The sequence below is a fragment of the Rhinopithecus roxellana genome, chromosome 2, assembly GCF_007565055.1.
Source record: "Rhinopithecus roxellana isolate Shanxi Qingling chromosome 2, ASM756505v1, whole genome shotgun sequence".
Taxonomy (NCBI): domain Eukaryota; kingdom Metazoa; phylum Chordata; class Mammalia; order Primates; family Cercopithecidae; genus Rhinopithecus; species Rhinopithecus roxellana.
The window spans coordinates 110,598,962-110,610,968 of record NC_044550.1 but is presented as its reverse complement, the minus strand read 5'-3'; the positions used below and the strand labels follow the sequence as shown (position 1 = coordinate 110,610,968).

The 12,007-nt window shown below is 40.1% G+C and overlaps 1 protein-coding gene across 3 annotated transcripts in view; it reads left to right on the top strand.

Moving 5' to 3' along the window:
• Positions 1-12,007, top strand: part of WWC2 (WW and C2 domain containing 2) — a 207,373-nt gene that overhangs the window by 138,023 nt on the left and 57,343 nt on the right. For all 3 annotated transcript variants that reach the window (XM_030919767.1, XM_010377908.2, XM_030919771.1), the window contains 4 exons: positions 995-1,141; positions 2,198-2,271; positions 5,978-6,220; positions 11,808-11,897. In XM_030919767.1, the coding sequence (XP_030775627.1) occupies positions 995-1,141; positions 2,198-2,271; positions 5,978-6,220; positions 11,808-11,897 (554 nt within the window). The remainder of the gene's footprint in view (positions 1-994; positions 1,142-2,197; positions 2,272-5,977; positions 6,221-11,807; positions 11,898-12,007) is intronic.

The following is a 12,007-nucleotide window of genomic DNA, read 5'->3' as shown; positions in this document are numbered from 1 at the left end:
CACAAAGTCACTAAAAGGTTTTTTTGTTCTTTTCTATATTATTTGATGTGACCATTTATGTTTTATTCTCATATATATATAGTATTAATATCCCTTTGAAAGAAAATAGAGAAAGTTAGGTAAAAAATTCCTGATCTCCTGATCTCTGATATTTCTAATTCCTCCTAATCATGAAAATTTTAAATGTCAGGATTAAATACAGGTTCTTTTGTTGATAATAATCATTTCTTATCATTTTATTAGTATTACTGTAGGGTTTCCATTTTACTGTTTTAAGTGATTCAGATTAGTCTTTCCTTTTCAATACTTTCACTTGTTCATATCTTCCCTCTAAAGTAAACACAGTGTATTAAACCTGAGTGCCCACAGCAGGCACATTTGCTTTTGATTATTCTCTTTACCAAGCCAAACATGTCGCCACAGGCAGTGCCATGCAGTAGACACACAGATGGGCTTGTTTGATGCCTGTGCCATTCATTGGCAACTTCTGAGCCTCAGTTTCCTAATCCCTAACGTTGATGTGAGCTAAATAATCTCTTGGGTCCTGTCCAGATGTACAATGGCATAATTGAAGAAGTCTTCAAAGTAGGAAATTCTCTTACTGTATCTAAAATGAGAGATTACATTATAGATATTGTGCTTCCAGAATTTCAGTTGCATAAAGTAAGTGGGTTCCTATTGAAATAGAGGCAACTTCTTAATGAAATTTTTAAAAATAAGACATGCATGTATTTTAAAGATACCATTCATAGGAAAATGCTATCTTGGGAAAGATGAGACAACTGGTTTAATACGATCTCGCTTCCGAAGTCACACGTATGTAGGTGCAAAATTATATCCTACTATTGTTTTTTCAATTATATAAAGTGGTAAGTACCTACTAAATAAAGTAGTTGTTTTTTTTTCATTGAGATTATCTCTTTCCTTTTAATTTCACCTGGTAGGGAAGTTTTGCTCTCTTACATTTATGAAAAACTTTGTGTTTTCTGAACAGAGTCTTGCTAAGCTGCAGGAGCGGTTTCATTTGGATCAGAACATTGGCAGATCTGAGCCAGATTTGAGATCTAGTCCTGTGAACTCTCATTTATCTCTCTCCAGACAGACCCTTGATGCTGGGTCACAAACAAGCATTTCCGGAGATGTAAGTTATCTATGTTGAAGAATTGGCCCAGTGTTGTCCTTGATGGGCCTTACTTGCAATGTGGATGGTGAACTGGAACCAGAAGTATATGTGACTTGGATTCTGGCTGTGTGCATTCAGTGTTTCATTCTCATAAGATTAATTTTAAAAATCATAGCCTCATCTTTTCTATCTAGGTACCAAGCATGTCAGGATTTGTCCATATGAATAGCTTTGTTCAAACTTTCTCATGCTATATTCCTTTAAAGACACATTAAAAGGCTAGAGGCATGTGAGAATTTAACTTTTTCCTATTACGTTTAGAGTCTTGGAAATTTAGATTCTTTCAAATAAACATTAGGCCAATGAGAAACAGAAAAACATGCCTTTTAAGACTAATAAGAAAACTTGTTTTTGTAAATCTTGATTGATTATATTAAAATGTTTAATCTGTGATTTATATCTGCCATTTAAATATTTAATGTGGCTTGGCTATTGTTAACTATTTTACCTTCTCCATTTTGGGATGCCATTAGCAAGTATTTACTTCTCAATACATTCCCATTTATTTTCATATTCTTTTATGCTGCTTTGAAATATGTGCTATGAAAGTAAAACAGAGATCAACAATAGGGCTTACCTATTTGAAAATTAATTTTTGAACTTAGTTTATATTTTGTACAGTTGAAAGCTAAATGCCAGAAATTAGGCTCATAAAGGCAAAGAAATTAGTTCCAGTTCATAAATTTTATTGACCTGTACACCCTTCATAAACTCTAAGATACCAGACACATTTACCTTGGTATTTACAATATCAGGATATTTTTTATCTCGAATTTAACGTGTAAAGAAAATAATGTTAGAGTCTTAGAAAAACAGATGAGCTTGAATTGAAAGAAATGTTTTGCCCCTACTGAGACAATAAAATAAGTGTCTTTTTAAATTGGTGTTTCCCAATTTCAGTACCATCTTCTTTAACTTTTCAATTACACATACTTCCTAGAAACAAAAGCAATTTATTTCATTCATTAGCAGAGTTAATTGACTTTTTTCCTTTTTTTTTTTTTTCCCCACTAGATTGGAGTGAGAAGTAGATCAAATTTAGCTGAAAAGGTCAGGCTAAGCCTACAGTATGAAGAAGCCAAAAGAAGGTAATGACAGAGAAGCTGTTTTGTGCATGGCTCAAACATTTTCTTTTCCAGAATTAATCTTTACTCCTGTGGTGACATCTGCTGGGCACTCCCCATACATTCTTACCAAGGCCATCCTTGGGTTTTTAGCGTATAAGGGCTGCTTCCTCTCTGGTCTACGTTTTCTTCCCCCTCCGGCTCTCCCCACCACCAAAGGCTAAAGAACAGGGAGAATTAATGAGAAGTGTGGAAATGAAATTACCCCCTTCTCTTCTGAGAAAAAAGAAGCTTTGAGTTGGTACAATACTTAACTCTCAATTAAAAGTGAGACGATTGGTTGCTTTGATGGAAATATGATACGGTGGTTCAGGTACAGGACTAAATAGCTGTTGAGGAGTTCTAAGGCAAGTAAGTATGTTCCTTTGGTTTGAAGGGAAGTCTTACTGCTAATGTCCTTGAAGGTGCTGAGGTGTCAGTTCCAATCGACTTACTTTAGGGAAAAGGAAGAGAGATTATTTCTCTCTTTTACCTCATAAACTTTTCTTAATCCCTGTGCTATCTTTTTCTTATTTTGTGATTCTGCTGGAGTGAGACATAAGAAACTTCCGTCTCAAAAAAAAAAAAAACAACAAAAAAAGAGACTTCACCATCCTTCTCTAGTAGATAGACTCAAATATTTTTTATAATATAGAACTCCGTATTATGAGGGAAAGGATTATACTGATACATTTGATTTCATTATTTTCCTCATAAGAGCTTTAAAATGCTATTGGGTTATTATTTAGGAGGACATTGGGAAAAACTGCATTGTCGTCCTGCAAGAAACAGGAATTTATCATGTTTCTCCCCATGATCATGAAAAGCTCAGCTGAGAACCAGATATTGAAGTATATTCGTTATTATTGGTGATGATTTAAAAGCAATTAGCCGTAGTCCTTAGAGGTTATCTGGCTTTAACAAAGTAAAATAAATACACTATTCACCTCTATGTAACCTGTATTCTTAATATTACTTGGTTCCTCATTTCCTGAAAGAAAGCTAAACTTCATTCCACAAATTATTAACTTTGTGAGCCTGAACAAGTCACTTAGTCAATCTGAACAGCAGTTTACTCAGCTAATTTTAATGCCTTTAAATTTTCTCTGGCAGATTCTACATTTCTTCAGGTTAGGAAAAATGTTTAGGCTTTATTATCCCCTTCTCAGTGCCCAGATTAGTGCCTTCCCTTCAATAAGTATTGAGGATCAACTTCTGGTTTTGGGGCCCAGTGATGTGCCAGCTTTTGGTGGATAGTGCCTGTGCTCCTCTTGTTGTATGTCCACCTGGGCTGGACTGTGGACAATCCATGATTTAGGTCTGCTTTTCTGAAAGAGAATGGCCATTACTCAGAAGCAGTCTTGGAGAAGTGGGCCTTATGCCCCTGCATTCTGTCAGGCTTGACTCTGCTTCCCATGGATCAACTTCAGCTTTCACCCCTCCTTTGACTTCTAAGTTAATTTTATCTGGAGCTCACATCACATTTCTCTTCCTAGGTGCTTCTAGAAGTCTTCTTCATATTCTGCTCCCCAATTTGGCACATCCCTTCTAAAATAAAATTTAAGACCTGCCTAATGTCTGATCACACAAATAATAAACAGGTGCCTCTTTTTCCTGTATTCTGTTGTTGTTCTTGGTTCCGTTGGTTAATTCAATCACATCAAAACTTCGGACATTAGTTTTTCCCCACTTGGTTGCATTGCCATGCCATTTAGGGTTTTAAAGTTGCTAGTGATGCTGATGAGAAGGTAAATCTCAAGCGCTTATGCATATGTTGAAAATGCTTTTTCCTCCTCAATTCTGAATAAGTAAAGAGGCAGGCTGTGTTTCTCTGAAATCTGTTTTCTCCTCCAGCCCTTGTTTTATGTGCTTAATGAAGCTAGTAATATCATGCTTATTTAGCATTTTGATGATTAATTTTCTAGTATGTTGAGACAGTTGTTCGTGGTTTTGTGGTTAAAGCTGAAGAATAGCTGATGTTCCATCTATCATAAGTGCAGACAGTGGGAGAAAATCAGAAGTACACTGCATACCCAGTGCCAGTCTCAGATGGCAATTTTATTTTTAATTAGAACAAGAAACTTATGACACAAAGGTATGGATCTACTTCCATCTTTGCTCTTGATTATGTTTTTCATTCACCTTTTCTCTTGTCTTCTACAAGTTCTCCCATGAAAATGGGAAAAAATTATTTTTCTATTTTTCATATTCTGGCGTATACTATAACAATATCCAAAGTAATCATCCAACATTTTTCTGTAGAAACATAAATTCCTTGTGCAAACATCAGTGGAGTTCATAGTTCACTGAGCTCTTGTCCTTATGGTCGAAAGAACCATGTCCTGATTGTCTTCACAGTGCCACGTAGCAAGTTATTTGACTCGGGTGGTTAGGACATTCGTACTGAGTCAGGAGTAATGTTAACTCTACCAAGTGTTATGAAGCTCTCGACATAAGAGAAAGCTGGAGTCAGGCAGAATTATGGAACCAGTGAGGTTTGCCTTTGGTGCATTTCCTCCTCCTTCTCCTGTCCCTGTCCGCATCACTTCAGCACCTGTTGTCACTCCAGTGGTGTCACACCAGCTGCCTGTACTAGTGAAGGTCCACCGTATGCTGCCTGCAAATAGCTGTGTACAGAGGAACCACAGGGCTAGCACAATAATGTATAAAGTGTCAGTGCAATGACTGCTCAGTAAATGGCTTGTACACCAGCCGGGGCACTGATGGGGAGGAGACTCACGTGCAACTTAAGGAGAATGTGAACGGGAGAAGGCCAAGCCCTGCCCCTTCTTTTTGGTGATGGGGGAGCCTTGATGGATCAACCCCTGACTCCCAGAGTCCTGCTCTGTCACCCAGGCAGGAGTGCAGTGGCACAGTTATGGCTCACTGCAGCCTCAAACTCCTGGGCTCAAGTGATCTCACCTTAGCCTCCTGAGGAGCTGGGACCACAGGCACACACATCACCACACCTGGCTAATTTTTAAAATTTAAAAAACATTTTTGGTATAGACAGGCTCTTGCTATGTTGCCAAGGCTGGTCTTGAACTCCTGGCCTCCCATGATCCTCCTGCTTGTTGGATTATGGGCATGAGCCACTGCACCGGCCCAACTGCTTTCATACCAGTTGGCCACACCACTGCTCTCTTTGATGCCCTCTCCTTCCCTGACTTACTAATGCCTTAGTCTCTGTCCAGCCTGGCCTGGGGTTCCCATTTTACTAGCGGACAGCATCTAAACACTTTGGAATAAAATGTATAGTGATGGCATCTCAGATATCATTCACCTCAGTTTTTTTAAAGGGAACTCCCCCACCCCCGTCTTCTTTCCTGTCACCTACACAGGCAGTCACATGTCAGGGCTGGCCTCTCTTGTGGCCCCCAGAGCACTCACCTTTTGAAGCCTCCGTGTACTTGGCCTTCACCCTTTTGTCAGATAATGGGGTGTGCTCACTCACATTTTAAAGATGGGGGAAAGAAGTGGGTGACAGCTGAGTGTGGAGTTAGGTCCAGAGACTGGCGTGCAAGGCTGCTGCTCCCACTCTGGCCTCTCACCAGTAGACCACACCCCTTTCTGGTAAGATCAAGTTAGGAAAATCTGGACAGCGTGTCAAACCCAAATTTGGCTTAGGCTGTGTTTACCTTTCTCGGGAGTTTTAAGTGTGTGCATACCTCTTTTATCTTTTTTTTTTCAGTATGGCCAACTTAAAAATTGAACTGTCAAAATTGGACAGTGAGGCCTGGCCTGGGGCACTGGATATTGAGAAGGAAAAACTGATGCTGATTAATGAAAAAGAAGAACTTTTGAAAGAGCTTCAGTTCGTCACCCCACAGAAACGTACCCAAGATGAATTGGAACGCCTAGAAGCCGAAAGGCAGCGGCTGGAGGAAGAGTTGCTGCCCGTGAGGGGAGCGCCAAGCAGAGCCCTCGCCGAGAGGTTCGTTTTCCTTCTGGAAATAGGGCAGCTTAACTCTTGTGGGAGTGTCTTAACTGGATACTATTTCCCCTGGGTTTGGAAATCTCAATTGCATCTGTTCTTAGTGGACTGAGAAACAGCACAAATGGACTTTCTGTAGAGCAATAAAGCGCGCCATCCTAATGCCCCACAGGATAAGTTCTGTGTTTGTTAGGAACGTGCAAAACCTGTGACAGATGTTGAATAACCAAGGAATGCTGACATAAAACCAGGAGTGTACATCATTGATGAAGTCTGATAACAATAGCTATAAACTATTGCACTCTGATAAGAAAAATTATCTAGACTGTTAGAGCAACTGAAGCATCCTATTCTGGGTTTTATTACTCACAAGAATGCAAAAGTTTATTGCTATTCATTTCACAAGGAAAAGACAGCTTCCTCCCTGTGATATCTTAACAGGTCACAACGTACTCACTTGCATTTTGTTTGTCAGTTGCAGCCCTCTTGTGAAGCAGGTGAAACTGTAAAGGAAAATACTCTAGGCAATTTTCCCATCTTTCTGTGGGAAGGTGTGAGTTGATTATTTCATCTTAAAAAATCCAGTTCTGTAAACAGATGAGCTGGAATGTTAAGTGAGGGGACCTCTGTGTGTCAGTTTGACATGAACGCATCTGCCTAGGAGCCTGTGTCCAGGCCTTGATGGCAGAAAGGGTTGGATGCCTGTTGCAGGACAGACCAGAGAGCCCTTGAGAACCGCTGCATATACATCCTTTAGGCCAGCCAGTAAAGAGCAGTGCCTGTTTCAGAGTAATGGGAACAAAATTTACATTGATATAATTTCAGGTGACCTGGAAGTAAGTTTAAAACACCCAGTCATAATCCAATTGTTTAAAAAAAAAATTACTGGCTTCCTGCCTTCTAATTCCTTGTCCTCAATAAATGTTTAGGGTTGCATGTCTACATAGTATCAAAACATTTGAAAAGCATGGGGAGGGAGAGAGGAAAAAGTCTCTGACATTCCCAGTTAGGTGTTAGCATGGGGACTCACCCATCCCAAGGTTAACCATTTTAGTGGAGTTGACTTCTGTGGGTTAAAATGTTGATCAAGGTAACACGCAGCCTCAGTGTCGTAGCTGTAGGGAACATGAAAACGTATCAAAAGGAAAAGCCTCTGAACTATAATCTTCTACCCTCTTAATAATTCTCATCTTTGCCTCCATTTCCCCTTCTTTTCTTCCCTTCCTGTTCTGGCTTTTCTGTCTAATTTTGCTGACCGAAGCGTCAGCCTAAGGGAAGTATCAGCCAGGCCGGCAAAGCAAGGCCCATCTGACAAAGACCTAAAGGAACAAAAGAAGTAAGAAGGAGAATTAAATTGGTTTGTTGTTGTTGTTGTTTTTCTGACTTACCCTGATATGTCTAAATTTGTATACCTGAAGTTTCTAGCTACTGATTATTGGTAGCTATGATGAAACGGGTAGCCTTTTTTTGTGGCCCGTTTATAAAAGCAATGATGTTTCATACTACTACATAGCACTTAATAAAATCTTATATAATCATACGTGTCTAATGTGCTACGTCTATCTCAGCTGTTCTACTTTGTAGTCGGTGAATCTAGGAAGGACTTACAAACAGATTTATTCTGGCAGAGAAAGAAAACATATTTGTTTGTCTCAATCAGCTTTTATTGAAGTGGCGTCTTGCTTGCCTTTTTTATTAGGAGTAGAGCTTCCAAAAAATGACTAATGATATAGCATTAAAAAATAACAGTTTGTTCCTAAGAAGCTAAACTTTGACTTTTTCCTAAGTACCATTTGCACACACATAGTAACTCAAAATTCCAGCAGAAATAGTAGGCTTTTTCCGTTTTTTTTTTGTTTTTTTTTTTTTTTTAACGAAAAGCCCAAACCTCACCAGAGACAGTAGGCTTGAGCTCATTAGGAAGAGGAGCTATAAGATACTTATGTAAAAAATTGTCTATTTAGTGAGATCTATTTAGTGAGACACTGGGTTTGTGTCATCTGGGGAGTAAGTGGCTTGGCCCTGTCTCCCATGATTGGATGTTGGCAGGAAGGGAAACATGGAATTTATATATGCAGTATGTTGACTTTCTGAGTTACCTGGAAGAGCCAGGTCGTTGAGTATTGCAAATAAGTGGATACTAGTTTCCTTATCAGTGTCTATGTCCAAAGGCAAATCCTCATACTTACTTTGCCATCGAAGGTTGCAGGACTCAGACGTTCTCGCTTGATCAACTTAAAGCTTTCTAACTCCTATCCTGGGATGCTCAAAGTGACTCAGTATTTCACGTGTCCGGAAGAGCAGAACCTCCCGCCATTGGGAACACTGAATCCTTTCTTTCCCCAATAGATACAACCTCATCTGGCTTTGGGTTTTGTTGTTGCTGTTCACGGTTTTGCTTTCTATTCTGCCATACTCTGGCATTTTTTCTTACAGCTTCACCCTTTCGTGTCTTCCTACTGTGTGTGTGGGCTTCTGCTCTGCTCACTGCTGCTGTGGCACTGACTCCGGGAGTTTAAGAGGGAGGAGAATGCCCTTGCCAGCAGTGTCTCCTCGTGTCAAAGCAGGGTTGGCCGGAGCTTCTTTTAGGAAGTAGGATTTGCTGGGTGAAACTCAGTTTCATCATAGAACAGATTGTGTGCCACCAACCCCAAATCCTTCCTTTTCTTCTTGGCACCTACATGACTGTCAAAGAAAGCTACCTGCCGTATCCCCCAACATTTTCCTGTTTTCCACTTATATTTGGGGTTCCCCATTGTTTCAGGGGTGACCTCTGGCAAGATTCTGAGTCATTGCTGAACGTTGGTCTCTGAAGGAGCTAGATGCACGTGAATTTTCAGTCTCTGAGTGTGATCCTATACAGCCCCCGGACCGGCTCTGTTCCTGCCCCTGCAGGGCTGCAGTGTCGCCCACTGGGCCTGATGGCAGCGACCGTGCTCGCCACCTGGTGGTGGGAAAGAGGTGCTCATGGTGGAGGATCGCTAGGCCAAAAGAGAAACTGCTCGCAAATGAAAAAAAACATGCAGGGAAGGTGTTTCTATGCATCTTTCATATTCTTTCCGCACAGTTATTGAAATTCCTTAAACTCTGTGCTTTTCTATAGCTGGTAAGATCTTAACATTGCTCCTTGTTTTCTCACAAATGTTGGGGATTTGCCTTGTAATTGCCAAGACGTTTTAATTGTTTCTTAATTATTTGAATGATTTTGCCACTGCTTCTGAAAAAATTTTTAAAGCTAGTAGGTGGGGACATGAGTGTCATTTCGTTTTGAATGGAAAAGGTACTTCCTACTTCTATAGATGACATGAAATTTTCCCTAGGTGCAGAATTCTGAGTTCAGGAGAAACCAGGCTGTGCTTCACTCAGGGTATAGACAGGCAGGTGTGAAGGCCCATAGTTCACAAAGGGCAGCTTGAAAGGGGATGTGGAACAACTGGGCCAGGGGGAGGAATCTTTTAAGGGCCAAGTAGAGGAAACCCTTTCTCGTCCAGCAGACCAACAGGCAGGAGTTGGAGAAGAACTCAGAGAGACAGGTGTGCACCTTTTGAGAGGGCTGATGTCTGCGATTTCTTCTGACCCCTGGTTATGAGGAAGTTGGGGAGGGTGTTTCACATGAAATACACCTGGATTCTGAGGAAGACTTTGGGCTGTCACTAGGAGAGGCTTTGATGATAACATCAGAGACAAACTGCGGCCCACTAGGAGGGTTTCTGTGCCTCTCCCCAGTGCCTTCCTCATGCTTCTCCCGGGGAAGGTTTCATCTCAGCACCAGCAAGAACGGAGGGACTGGCCAGTGCACCCTGCACTGCAGGGAGAAAGGGCTGATGTCTGCCTTCTGGGATTGTAGGAGCCAAGTGGGAAATATGAACAAGAACACAAAGACAGGCACCTGTAGTTCAAAGCAGACATTAAAGGGCTGAAAGAGCAGCTGCTGAGCACCACCTGGAGAAGGCTGAGGATGCTCCCTAGTGATGGGGGAGGGGCAGCACTGAAAGTATGGCTCAGGGTCACATTCTGACGTCATCCTAGTGCCCCCTGCAAGCACTAGGAAAAGGCTTCATTTTAATAAAAGCAATATTGAGTTTTAAAACTTACTTCCAAAGTGTTTCTCTTGTTTCAGAAGACATGGATTTTAGTAGAGTTTGGGGCTTTCTTCAGACCTTTGTGCACCTTTTAATTCAGTTAGTCTACTTCATATTACTTTTTTCCTTGTTGAGTTTTTATCTGTATTTGAAAGATTTTTAAAATGACTGCTGCTTTTAAAAATACACCTTTGAAAGCCAGGAATTAAGAATTTATTACGCTTTTGAAGTATTAAAGAAAATGGCAAGAATTTTTTAGTGTAACATACAATGGAATACCGTTGTTGACACATCAAAGGGATAGATACCTATAAACAAAATACGGGCATGTTTCCTTACTGCCGGAAACATATATCACATTTCAAAGAGATTCGAAATTAAGGAAATTTTACTTTTCTCCAAAGAAAAGTGGCTAATTTTTATATCACCACTTTTCAGGGCATGAGGAGGCTTTAAACAAGTCAGATTTGTTTTTCTTCTCTGTCGAGTACTTTCCCATACATCCCTTTAACAGGCTTACCAGGGAGACACAGGGGAATTATAGTCACCGTTTTACAGATTAGAAAAGGAAGACCCTTGATTCAGTGACTTACCCAAGGATATGCAGCTAGTAAGCTGCAAATCAAGATTAGAAACCCAGATGCCCTTTTCCTCAGTTCCATTCTGCTGCTCACTACTCTGAACTAGTGTATTTCAATGATGTCTAAAGACCTTCATATGACATAGGCTATCCTTACACAGACTCTTAGTTGCATAAATCCCTGGGTACTTAGTATATTTTAAAATGACTTACTATTCAGGTATACAGTTCTATAATGCTGTATTCTAATTAAAAAAAAAAACAACTTTTGCAGTTGCGTGTGGGTGAAATTTTATGATAATCTGACACAGATAATGAGATGTGCTATGGGTTGGAAGGGAAATCACTTTTAGCTCATCCTCTTCCTTAAACAGTTGAGCCCAAGTTAGCCCACAGTGGTAATGTGGACTAAAATTGTTTGTTAATTGCTGAAATTCGTATCAAATTAGGGTTGGGAATGTTATCACCAAATATTATGTTGGAACAAGCGTTACTAAATTCGGTATTTAGGGTGACCTTTACTATTGCTGTGAAATGTTTTAGGAAAGGGTTCCCAAGTCACAGATCTGTGTCAGGATTCTTAGTCTTTGTTTAGTTTTTTTGTTTTCATGGTTGTTTCCTCCTCACTCTTCTTCCCCAACTCAAAGGACCATATTATTTACCCATTTAAAAAGATTCTAGACTACCAGCAATTTTAAATTCTCAGTGACATTGGCGATTGGGCATGACGCTCCCTCCCCATCCTTCAGCTTGGCTGCATGCAGCTCTGCCTCCGACACTCCTTGCTGGGTGTCCTGTTTTCTGTCTGTGGAGCCCATTCACATTTTCCCCTTGTGATCTGTAATGCTTGTACGATAAGAATCTTTCTTTCTTTCAGTTTTCATATTTTATTATAATCATTTGAAAATAATTTTTTTCTTCCTAGATTGAGATTGGAAGAGAGAAGAAAAGAGCTGCTACAGAAACTTGAAGAAACTACTAAATTAACTACTTATTTGCATTCACAACTTAAAAGGTGAGCTTAGCAGATTTCTGAGGGGAAACCTTTTCTCTGAATACATTCAGGCATGTTCTTGTTCATCTTTGATTACTTTTCACTTTGTTTCTAACTACTTAAAAGTAAAT